The sequence below is a fragment of the Nesoenas mayeri genome, assembly GCF_963082525.1.
Source record: "Nesoenas mayeri genome assembly, chromosome: 16".
Lineage (NCBI taxonomy): Eukaryota > Metazoa > Chordata > Aves > Columbiformes > Columbidae > Nesoenas > Nesoenas mayeri.
The window spans coordinates 10315668-10328283 of record NC_137562.1 but is presented as its reverse complement, the minus strand read 5'-3'; the positions used below and the strand labels follow the sequence as shown (position 1 = coordinate 10328283).

Genomic DNA, 12616 nt, shown 5'->3' with positions numbered 1-12616 from the left:
TTTTTTTGGGTTTGTTTGTTTGTTTTTGCACAGAAGCTGGTAATCTAGGACCTATGTGTGAACAACTTTATATAAATATTTTTTGTACTTGGTTTACTTGGGTTGGTATGAGACATTCTATTTAAGTTCTTTGAACACTGTGGATACCCTAATGTGTATGAGTGGCAGAGGCTTTGTAAATTAAGATATGTTTGTGTGAATAAAGCTATTTGATGGGGTTGAAAAGCCACACACAACTTGACACACGAGCTTTGTGCGTTTGTCCTGGTAGTGGGTTTGTGAGGAATGGGAGTCCCTGAGCAGTGATGGTTGATCCCCATACCTGAAGTGGTACCCACTCAATCCAGAGGGCAGGTCTGGCTGAGCCCAGGCCAACCCCAGGGACTTGGGGCACTAAACCAAGGCACAGTGGGCAGTGCCAACCAAATGTGGCTCCCTGGCCCACACCAGCAGCTGTTTATCCTCACCCTGCATTAGGATTAGCCCCATTCTCCCTGCAGATGTCCAGCAGGCCCTAGTGATGAGTGGGACAGCAAATGTAGCCCCTGCCCACATGCTGCCTGCAGAAATGCCTCCTGTCCCTGTTTGGGAGCCAGAGGATGAGCAGCATCTTGCCCACCTGCTCCAGAGGTGGCTGCGCACCCAGCCAGGAGAATGCCCTGCAGACTTCTGCTTCAGAAGCTGCAGGTATTTTCTCCCTTTGCACAGATCCTCTACCCCAAATCCCAGATGTACAAACCAAAACCAAGCCAGTCACAGCAGCTAGGACCCCTGTAGCCCCATTTCCAGCTGGGACCCCCAGTGCTATGGTGACATCCATGCTGGCTGAGCCGTGTCCCACAGCAATGAGACGTTCTCCTTCGCACAGGTAATGGCAGCCAGTGATTTCCCAGGTGTCAAGCAGATCGGGGCCACCAAGCCAGCGAAGGACACACAGTGTCCCGGCATGTGGGGCCATGCAGCCACTCGCCAGCCCTTGTGTAACAGCCCCACAGCCTCAGGTGACCCGGGGCAGCCACAGCGCTGGGTGGCCAGTGCTCCTCCAGCAGCCCCAGAACCACCGGCCATGTGGCTGTCAGCATTGTGCGCCCTAATCACTGCTGACAGGGACCCAAATTGGATGTTTTCAGGCCAGCAGGGCTGGTTGTCCCCAGCCATAGTGACGCCAAGGGGCCAGAGCTGCCCTGCTCACCAGCACGCAAGCCAGGGGAGCCCAAGCTACATTTCAGCGGGGGTGTCTCGGGGCTGGGGGCACTGGCTCCGTGCCCAGAGCATCCCACCTGCGGGGAAGGGGTCTGGTTGGCTCCAGTTGCACTGGCAGCAGGTGCCGGACAAGTCCCAAGAATGTCCCTGTCCCAGTGACAAGTGCAGCTGCCCAGGGCGGCTGTGCCACGCTGCTGCCGCGGTGCGGTCACCGGCTGATGCTTGCGCCATTGCTGCAGGCTGGGGGAGCAAGGGGGTGGTCCCACCGCCCTACCTGGGTGCGCATCACTGGCATCCCACCGGAGCAGGGACAGGAGGTGACACAGCAGGCGAAAGGTTTCTCAGAGGCACGTGCTCCATCCTCGCCTGCAGAGACGCTGCTTCAACCCGCTGCCCTGGACGCAGCGCTGTCCCCCCAACACGTGGTCACCCCCAAACCCGCCAGCAAAAGCTGCTGCACCACCTAGGAGGCTCCTTCTCCCTCTGCTTTACACTCCACCTGTGACAAGGATCATTTTACTGACCTCCAGGTTTGTGGCATCACATGCTTGTCCATGCCCGGAGTTGCAGCGTGTGCCGTGGGTGACCTGCGATAGCTTTCCTTTGCTGGGCCCCTGCCAATGTGATGAAGACAAAATCCACCGGAGCTGGGGTGGGCGCTGGGGCGGCTCACACGTGTGCTGCCACGCTGTGGGTGAGGAGCTGGGAAGTGCAGGTGACCACACGACACAGCCGAAAAGCTTTTAACATCATTAGCGGGAAGATGTTGGTGTCAGTCACCGTGAGAAATGTCTCACTCCAGATTTGTTCTCTAGAGACCTGCGATTTCATATGCAAAGCGGGCTGCTGAGCTCTGTGAGGATGCTTCAACAACTCGAGAGCTGACAAGTACCCCAGCATGAGCCATCGCCTGCCCTGCCGCTCCCTGGGGACCGGGAGGGCACATGTGGCAAAGGGCACGGCCAGAGCGGGACAGGCAAGGGAACCCCCAGCAGCCAGCACGGCCACCGTGGTCCCAACTGGGCACACACCAGCGTCACCCCGAGGGGTTTTGTGTCAGAGCTGCTGCCACCAGCTCCACTGCCCCTTGCCCTCCTTCCAACTGCATCGGGAACATTTCCAAGAGCCGCCTCTCCACAGAGGCCCCAACACTGCATTTTACAGCTACAGCTCTAAGCCATTCAGTGCAAAACTATAAGTCCTTAGTTCTTTTAAGAGCTCTTTCGCTCCTCAAGCAGCAGCCACTTATGCAGCCCCCGCTGGACCTGAGAGACGGCAGCTGCTCGAGCTGGTAGGAGGAGAGCAAGACCGGGTTTATTGACACAGGGCATCCATCTGCTTCATCGCCAGGTTGATGAATAGCTCTATTCTACCCTGTGTCAGGCTCCAGCAAAGCAGAGGATGAACAGCTAAAGCTGCGGCAAAGCCCACACACTCCATCGAGCTGGGAGATGACTCAGACGAGGCTCCTCGTGCGGATGGAGGTGACGATGACACACGAGGGTATGAACGCTAGTGAGTGGGGGTTCTGCTGTCCCTGGACCCCCCCTCCTCATCCTCTGTCCCTGTTTGGTTGTGGGACAGTTGGAGGGTCCTGAGCACAGAGACAGCCCAGTCCCAGTGCTCTGCCATGCACCACGGAGTCATAGAGTCATTGTGGTTGGAAAAGCCCCTGAAGATGATCGAATCCAACTGTTCCCCCACCCCTGGCACTAACCCACGTACCTGAGCACCTCATCTCTGTCTGTTCAACCCCTCCAGGGATGGTGACTCCAGCACTGCCCTGGGCAGCCGGTTCCAATGCCCGACAGCCCTTTGGGGAAGAAATTGTTCCCAAGATCCAACTTAACCTCCGCGGTGGAACTTGAGGCCATTTCCTCTCATCCTGTCGTTTGTTCCTTGGGAGCAGAGCCCGACGCCCCCTGGCTCCAACCTCCTTTCAGCCCACCTGACACCCCGTGCCCTCCCCACGGCCCAGACCGCAGTGGCAGAGGCAGCGGCATCACCCAGAGTCACTCAGGTCAGTCTCGATTCCACCAACAAAAGCCACTTCTCCTCTCCAGCTGGTTTCCTGGCAGAGTTAATGGCCTTTGCGCCTCTGGGGAGGCAAGCAGCAAGGGAGGGAATTAAGACCTTATTTCCTCTGCAGAGGTAAGATCTTTAAACAAGCTTCTCAGCCGAGAACTTTCATTTATTCTATTTTTTTTTTCAGATTTTGCAAGGGAATCTTGTTCTCCAGAATTGCATCCGCCTCCGCCCCCGCTTAGCGCTGCCAAAGCCTGCGCGTCCCCCGGGACCAGCCTGTGAGCGGCAGCGACGGATGAGCCGACACGGACACGACTTCAGCCTCGCCATCCTGCCGCAGTCAGCGCTCCCGGAGTGACCCCTGCCGCCCCCCGATCACCCAGTGCACGCAGTGCCGTGGCCCCAGCACCAGGGCTGGATGAGCCCCCAGGACCAGCATCCTTCGAGCAGCCACAAAGCCTGGCCCAGGAGCCAGCTCTGAGCTCCTGCTCTGCGCCCCCCACATGGATCCAGCCCTGTGGTCACTCCTGGTTTAACCAGGGGAAGGGGAGCATCCCAGGGCTGTGAGAGATTCTCCTTCCCACTCTGAAAACCCTTCTGGGGCACTAGACAAAGCACAGGGCTCACTTCTCCTGTTCCACAAACCCGAGCAGGTCATTACCTTAAACCTGAGCCCCAATCCCTCCTTGTTCCACAGATATGCCCCAATCCCAGGCCCTGTGTTTGGGAACATAGAGAAATGTCCCCCGAGCCTTCAATGACAAGAAATAAATGCCCACAAAGTTGTTGGCCTGCTGTAGGCAAACAGCTGCCCCAAACTCTGCAGGTCTTCTTGGTGGGGCTCCCTCCCAGGCTGTAATGAGCTGGAGTTAATTGCTGCCTCGGGGACACAATTAACTCCTTCCTGTCCTGGTCTAGCTGGGGCTTTTGCATCTCAGGAGAGCAGTTTCCAACCCCCAGGTTCCTTAGTAAACATACATCCTTCTTCCTTCTGAAAATGAACCTTCTGAATCACAACCTGATGAGCAAAGAGAGTGCCCTGATGTGTGGCAGTGATTTAGAGCTGGGATATATCTGTAACGTAACATTTATTTCAGGTGGATGAGGCACCAGTGAAATGTGGAGCAAGTGGGGAGCAAATCCATCACACCTGTGTGATGGTGGGATTGGAAGCAGCTGCCGAGGGGACAGGGACACATGAGGAGGTCTGGTACCCTCTGGGGATGTGGGGGACACTGCCAGGAACTCTGGAGGAGCTGGGACATCTGGAGATGCTGCCATCAACGGCCATGGGGACACAACCTCTACAGAAAGGTTTGTGTTGAACCCCCTGTCCCCAGGACAGGGATCACCTCAAACCAGGCACTGCCCAAAAATCTGCCCCAAACCCGACACTGTCACCCACGGGTCCCAGCTGGAAACAGCCGAGGGAGAGCCAGGCACGAGGTCCATCCTCCTCCCTGTCCCTGCGCTGGTTTCCCCTGCAGCAAATGTCTGTTTCAGAAATGCAGGAGACATGAAATATGAAGACAGAAATTGCCAGCGACTTTTAATTTGGGTTCTGCCAATTTCTCTATTCCAGCTATTGATTTTCCATAAAGATGAATCCCCGCTCCCAGCTCTCTCTGACAGACACTATCTGGGTGTTTTGCTTGCCCTGAGAGTGGAAATATATGTTTTATTAAGTGTCAGAGCTCACTAATGAGAAGAGGGAGGAAAATCAATTGTCTGCTTATTTCTTGATCTCGAAGACAGGACTAACAAGTTCTTTATTTTGATGCTGTGGGCAGGAGGACAGGGCAGAATGACAAACGTGGCAGACAACGGCTGTCAGCTCTGCTCAGAGACAGCTCGGCACATGGGGGGCAGAGGGGTACGTGGTGTTTGAATGTTTCAGACACGTTTGTATTGGTATTAATGCAGAGAGATTCATAGAGAGCCATACAATCCTACAGTTGAACTGATGCCTGACACAAAGCTACTGAAAACAGTAAAATTGCAGCTGCGGACTGTCAGCAGCTTCATGCTTATATTCCTAAAATGAAGAGAGCAGCTTGGCTAGCTGTTCTGGATAAGGCAGCCAAAGGGATTCCACTCCTCCATGCTGAATTTGGGGTGAAGGTTAGCATTGGTGACAGTGAGAAGTACAGGCAGGTTCAGAGCAAAAGTCTCTGCACAACTCCAGCAACAAACCTGCTTCCAAACAGGCATCGTGCTGCACTCACGGTGCTCAGGTGGCATCCTAATCCCACCAAAATGAGGAGCAAATCTTGCCAAATCCAGGACACTGCCTTTGCTTTAAACTCCTCCCAGGCACAGGCTGTGGATGGATGAGGTGAGGTTGGCCAGACCTACATGGGACAATCTGTGTGTCCTCAGACCCGCAGAGCACCATGGCTGAGGGACAAGGACAGGCCCAGCTCCCCGCACACACGGCCCAAAGGACAGAACTGGGGTCTGTGACATGAGCATGAACATTAATTTCCTGTAGAAACTTGGAGTTATTACCAAATACTGATCTTTCCCCTTCCCACCCCCCCGCAAAGCTATCAACCTTCTTTCACTCACATTTGTTACCTTCCTTGTCTGTTAGAGAATCACACCTGACAATCGTCTAGTTAATCTCTTGGCAGCTGTGAAATGAAATGGTAAGCTCCGGCTGCCTCCTGAAGGTGCATTGATTTCTTAAAATGACAGATCACCTCCTCCCTTGATGTTCAAGCCGAAGCTCAGGGCTCTTGCCTATCATTCAATTAAAAAAGCTTAGCAGAGAGGCACCAGCTAAAGCAGACAAGACAGCATTAAGGCTAAGACCTGACCCAAAGATTTAATCATAGGGAATATGAAGGCATCTTCAGACACAGGGTGCCTTAAACCAGCCCCCCGGAAAGCAGCTCAGTGAGGCTCATAGAACACAGAGCCGCTGCTGAGCCCTGTGGAGCGGAGCTGAAACACCAGAGTAGCAGTGGGAACATCACATGCAGAGAAGCAAAGCGTTGGAAACCATATTTTGGATTCTCCAATGTCCACAAACCCCACAGACCTCAGAAAATGGCCTTTTTGCCAGGTTAGAGCTCCCACAGCTCCATCACAACAGCAAGGGGACAAGATGGGTGTGAAATTAAATGTGCTTGTTAAGCTTGTTAAGGCTGCACAGAGCTCTTGGCCCCTCTGCTCTTCTCCTCTGTGTCCTCCATACTATGGGAACCCGGGCACAGCCCTGGGGTTGGGACAACAGCCATGTCACACCTGGGAGGGCAGGACACCCAGCCCAGGGATGTCATCGGCCCCTCAGCGCTGTGTCACACTGTGATTGCAGCAGCCGGGCATTGTGTGCTGGCCTGCTGTCAGCTATAAAAACCCACACCGCTCATTAAGCTGTCAGAGGAGACAGCGGCTCCTCTCCCCAAGGAAGCAGCCATCTCCCCTCGGGGACAGTGGGTGTCGACAACGCGAAGGTACCCCAGTTCCTCAGGGACCAGAGGGCGAGGCTGAGGAGTGAATTACTGAGATTTATGGAGAACAAGGTACAAATTATTTTGGAACCTGCAGTTCTGTAGACAATCGAGGTATGTCCCCATTAACCACCACAAAGCAAAAATCATCATGGGGAACAGCAGGGACTTGGGGGAGAAGTCGGTGGGTGCTGGGGGCTCAGCTGGGTGATGGAAACCAACTGCAGGGAGAGGAATCATAGAACCATAGAATCACAGAATCATTTGGTTGGAAGAGACCTTGAAGATCATTGAGTCCAACTGTTCCCCCACCCCTGGCACTACCCATGTCCCTGAGAACCTCATGTCCACATCTGTTCAGCCCCTCCAGGGATGGTGACTCCAGCACTGCCCTGGGCAGCCTGTTCCAATGCTCAACTGCCCTTTGGGGAAGAAATTGTTCCCAAGATCCAACCTCAACCTCCTCTGGCGCAACTTGAGGCTGTTTCCTCTCATCCTGATGCTTGTTCCTGGGGAGCAGAGCCCGACCCCCCTGGCTCCAAGCTCCTTTCAGGCAGTTCAGAGATCAGAAGGTCTCCCCTCAGCTCCTGTTCTCCAGATGAACTCCCCAGGTCCCTCAGCTGCTCCCATCACACTTGTGCTCCAGCCCCTCACCAGCTCCGTTCCTTTCTCTCAACTGGCTCCAGCACCTCAAGGCTTTCCTTGGTGTGAGGGGCCGAAAACTGATCCCAAGATTCGAGGTTTGGTCTCCCCAGTGCCCAATACAGGAGATGGCCACTGCCCTGGGCCTGCTGGCTGCTTTATTTCTGTTACAAGCCAGGATGCTGGTGGCATTTTTTGCCTTTTTGGCCACCTGGGAACATGCTGTCACCGACACCCCAGACTGTTTTCTGCCAGGCGGCTTTCCAGACGCTCTTCCCCAAAAGCACCCGCGTCCACCCAAGGAGCTGGAGCCTCATCCCCTGAGGGGTTTATTGGTGTGTCCCTGGGTCTGGGCGGTGGGGAGGGCAGCCGGGACCCCCGCTCCCCATCCTGGTCCCCATCCCGGTCCCCATCCCGCCCCAGCACAGGCTGCAGATGCCACAATGCATCACCATGGCAACCATGGTGGCTGCGGGCAGTGGGGCCGCGAGCACAGCCGGGCTGGGCCGGGCTGGGGCTCCCCAGGGCCGACAAGGTGGGTCAGGGCTTGTTGTGGCCTTCCTGGGGCCAGGAGCTGAGTTTGAGCCATGTGGGGTGGCACTGGCCCCCCTTGGGTGTCCCCTTCCAAACCCCCGGCTTGGGTGACTGCAACTTGCCAGTGAACGGAGCGGTGCTGCTGGGAACACAGCCCTCTCTGGCAAGGAAAATATATATATCTATAAAACCAGGGAAAACAAGCACAATCACAGCTCCGCCTGTGGGCAAACAGACGGTTCCAGGGAGCCAAATGGCTCCCAAATTGGGGTAATGTCACCTGCTGCATGTGCTGTCCCTGCTGCGTCCCTGCCAGGAGCTGGCACCGCGTTGGGTTGGGTTGATTTGTGGGGAAAATAGAAAAAGTGGAGAGGAAATACAGCTTGTTTTTCTAAGTTGACAGCTCTTGGGAAAAGAAATCACTGGGAATGAGTGGATTGGTATAAATTGTAGTGCAGCTAAGGAGCCAGAAATCTGAGAGGTTTACAAACACCTGACATTCCTACAAGGAAGTATTATTAGTTCTCTTATGTATTTAGGGAAAATGAAGGCAAGAAAATTGCTTTGTCAACTAGATATCACCATCTAGCTTCTACAAGACGTATGAGAATTAAAATGTCCCAGTTAGATACTACAAGAACTTAAGTATAATCAGAAAATTACATAGAAAGAGGAAAGTTACCAGTTGCTGCATCATATTATCACCATCTGACTGGGCTCCCAAAATCTTAGTTTCAAATTCTGTATTTAATTCTTTTTCAAATCAAGTGTGTTCATATCATGAAATCCACGTCTCGGCGTTCAGCCGGGTTCTCATTACTGTATCACAACAGGGACACGGGCATTTATTTAGCTAATTCCTGTTCCTGGTACGTAAAGCTGTGTGCGCCACAGGTACTTCAGCTAAAACCCAGTAAACACCTTCCACCTTGGCTCGGCAGATACGGTTTCGCACAGCACCACGACCTAAACACCTTCTTAACAGCGAGCCGTGATCTGCTCACAGGAGCTTTACGTGCGTGTCATTCTCTTGAGCGTTTCCCTACGAGAAAGCAAGTAGATATCGTGGAGCGAGGTGGTGATGTAAAGTAAAACCAAAGGAAGGGACAGCAGTGTGTCACTGCAAGCGTCCGGTGGCGACTGTCAATCCGCTGTTGAATGCAGAGGTGCAGGGAAAAAGGCCGGAAAGCTGTTGTGCGGCTGTATGCAGTGTTTCGCGTGGCTCTGCCGGCTGCACGCCCGCCCGCTCGGGGGCCAGAGTGTTCATTTGAAACACCACGGTGATTACGGAGCGGTAGGAACTGGCTTGGAAGGTGGGTCTCAAATGTCGACAGCCTGGCAGATTGCAAAGAGAGAAAAATACAGATCTCCGGAGGTGTAGAGGAATGGAAAGAAATTGCTTACAGGAGTACAAAGGCATCTAATTAGAATTAAACAGAAGATAATAAGATAGGGAGAAATTTTGGCAGAGTAATTCAGAGAATAGTTCCTGACAGTGAATCTATTAAGCCGAGGTAGAGCCTCTCAAGAGGGGGTAGAAGGAGACCAGTTCATTGGAATATATAAAAGTAGACTCTACAGAACATTGGAAACCATGCAGCTATAAAGGAAAATTCCTCTGGCGCTCCATCTAGTCTAGCAGTTCTTCCCCGTCTATAAATTTATAAGCTAAGCTTTAATTAAGCAAGAAGAGTCACAGCCATGACTATACCCTCTCACAGCTGCTTTTCCCTCGGTTCTAAATGTTATTGCTGCTTTCTCACACAGCAACCGAGCTTTGGAATCATGGCTATGATTTTGGACGAGGCGGAAGGCGGTTCGGAGGACACTGCGCAGAGTGCGGAGCAGCTGGGCACTGCCGACTGGGACAGCTACCTGGAAAAGAGGAACATTGTCCTGCAGTTCCTGCACTCCAACCTGAGCCTCCGCCACCTCCAGCACCACCAGAACAAAGTGGAGCTTCTGAAGAAGAGCTGCTTTTACCTGGAGGTCGAGCCCAAACATGTGAATGTGAGGGACCAGAATCATGTAATGCTTCGCACTGACATTTTGCAGCTGGTGGACCCCTGCCAGTTCCAGAGGATGAAGAAGGTGGCAAAAGACCAGACTGAAATCCAGCTGACACTTTTAACCGAGCTGCTGGAACAGCTGAAATGCGGCCGGGAGGAGCTGAACTATTACTTGAGGAACTACGACATTAAAACTTTCCTCTCCCAGTGGAACCTGATTACGCAGAGACTGACCCAGCTCTCCACATTCCTGGAAAATCTCCTTTCCTTGCAAACGCCGGGAAAGCTTTATGTCAAGCACCATTTGGTGTCACACGCAAATCTTAGAGGCACTAGACTCCCCAACATCAGGCTTTCTATCTGCACAAAGATGCCACTGATTTTTGATCGAAACGAATCATACGCATACAAGGACTGGGCCAAGCTCAAGTGGTTTACTGAAAATCAAGAGTCACACCTCGAGCAATGTGAACTTCACATTAAATTGCTGACAAATGGGAGCCAGAACGAACTGGGATACAGTAGGATCCAGCCGGTCACCCCCGATACGTGCACCGTGTCGGGTCTGCAGCCGGGCAGGTCCTATGAATTTGCGATCAGACGATCCAACACGCACACGTTTGTCTCTGGAAAATGGTACGACCGCATTGTCCTGACGACAAAAACTGACGCTGACGAAGATGCGGACGGCAACGCTTGTGCACTGGAAGAATGAGGTGACACACAAGAACGTTTTTCTCATTTTACCCATTTAAAAAAGATGAATGAGAAAAATTAAAGGTAAACCTTATTTTTAAACATTTACACAAGACTGAACTTGTTCTGTTTTCAACCACTTCACAAGCATCTTTCCCAAATCTTTCCAGGTGAGCAGTAACCCGTCCCAAATTTCTCACATAAAATAACATCCTCAGGCAGCGTTTGGGACTCAACACCAGGTCCCAGTGCCCGGACTCACGGGTGGGCGCAGCCAGAAGCAGGAGGTGTCACAGGACCCTTGGGTGAAAGCGCGGGAGATAAAAGCATCTCCAGCATCCACCCAGCACCCGGTGCTCTCCAGCCATCCAAGGGTGCCCAGTCCCAGCTTCTTGCAATGATGTTTTTTTCTACCCTGTTATTTTTTTCCCCACATCCTACCTCTAAAACACCTGAATCCTCAGCTCTTTACTCACCCCACCTTAACTCCATCTCTGGTTCCTTTCACGCTCTACACCCTGTACCTTTTGGTTACCTAAGCATGACTGCATGCTCGCCCCTCTACTGCGTGTGAAGAGATCATTCCAATTAAAAAAACCCCACCAAAACAACAACAACAAAACCAAGAAAACACTCCCAACAAACCGGGAAGGGCAATACATGCACACAACCAGTGTGTAGAAAAGAGTCTTTCTTGCCATGCACCGCAGTTAATGCTCATTTTCTTCTCTACATTTGTTGCAAATACAGGTGGCCCCACACAGACCCTAGGCAAACCACCACATAAACAGACCTTTTATTAATAAAATTTATTATTTAAATAAATTCAAATCATTTTCACAATTATGGCTTAAATATCAAAACAGGAATGTTGAGGTTCGTTCTTAAAAACGGTAGAAGCAGGTAAAAATATTTGTATCCAAAACAACATCTGAGGTTTGCTGCAAGTCACAGACATACAAAAGATAAAAACCTGCCACATTTGAAGCTCCTTAATTTACACTTCATGACACTTATTCCATTTCCATTTAAAAAAACCAAAACCAAACGACAATTTATTGCAGTAAATTGATTGTCCTACACAGATCTGTCCAAACAAACAGTCCCGTGGGCTCCTCCTCTGCCAGCCTGTAGAGGTGTCCTAGTTCTGGATGGCTGTAATTTCACATGTGCAGGTTCCTGTTGTTCCACTTGGTCTCCAGCTCTTGCTGGTGCCGAGGAAATTAAATTACCCTGTTGGATGAACCAACATTCATGTCCTGCAACATGTTCTTTGAGCTGCAGAAAATGTAGAGCCTGGGATCGGACAGACACCTTGTGCTGCCAGTGGCTTCCTACTGGAATTACCAAAGGTTTGGTTTTTATAAGTATTTTAAGAATATGTGCTTGAAAATAAAATCCTTTCAAAAGTAAATTCAAAGCTCTGTGTACAAATGAAACCAGGCTACTCAGAACTTTTTTCCTCTATTAATTTCTGTGATTATCCATGAGCATCAGGACAAGCACACAAGACTCTGCTGTCACTAACAGTCTGTACAGTTTGACTAATTGCACTTTCTGCCACCCCTGACTCCTGCAGCCGCACGGGCAGCTCGGCAGGTACCTGCTCACCCCCCGAGCTGCTCGGGTGGTCCAGGGCAGCGTTTTCTAAACACTGCTTACAAAATGCATCTTCAGAGGAAAAAAAATACATCTATTGTCTTGCAACACAGAGGTGAGGAAGCAAAGTGTCTCAGTCCAGGCTTTACCCTCCAAGGGGCAGCACTAAATATTTTTTCCCCACTGAGAGCAAAGAGCAGCTTTGTGAGGCCCCTTTCTTGGTCCATACAAACACATGGTCAAACCCCACACAACAGCCTTGGACTAAGACACCACACTTAGGGGAGGCTCCTCATTTGTGTCGCAGGTAATGAAATAACCAGCAAAAAAAAGACTCTTAACATTAGATCCTGAAAATGAGACCCACTGGTTCTGAAAGGACCAAGGTGACCTGGTGAGAATGATGCTGGTGCCAGGCTCAAGAGTTTCTCCCAGCAATTCCAGCACCTTTGG

At 51.8% G+C, this 12616-nt stretch overlaps 1 protein-coding gene across 1 annotated transcript; it reads left to right on the top strand.

Moving 5' to 3' along the window:
- Positions 1-9644: 9644 nt before the first annotated feature.
- On the top strand, positions 9645-10583 carry FNDC11 (fibronectin type III domain containing 11; the record flags this gene model as incomplete). The annotated part of the gene is made up of 1 exon (XM_080354686.1): positions 9645-10583. One exon carries the CDS (start codon positions 9645-9647, stop codon positions 10581-10583), a length of 939 nt encoding a protein of 312 aa, XP_080210812.1.
- Positions 10584-12616: the final 2033 nt, after the last annotated feature.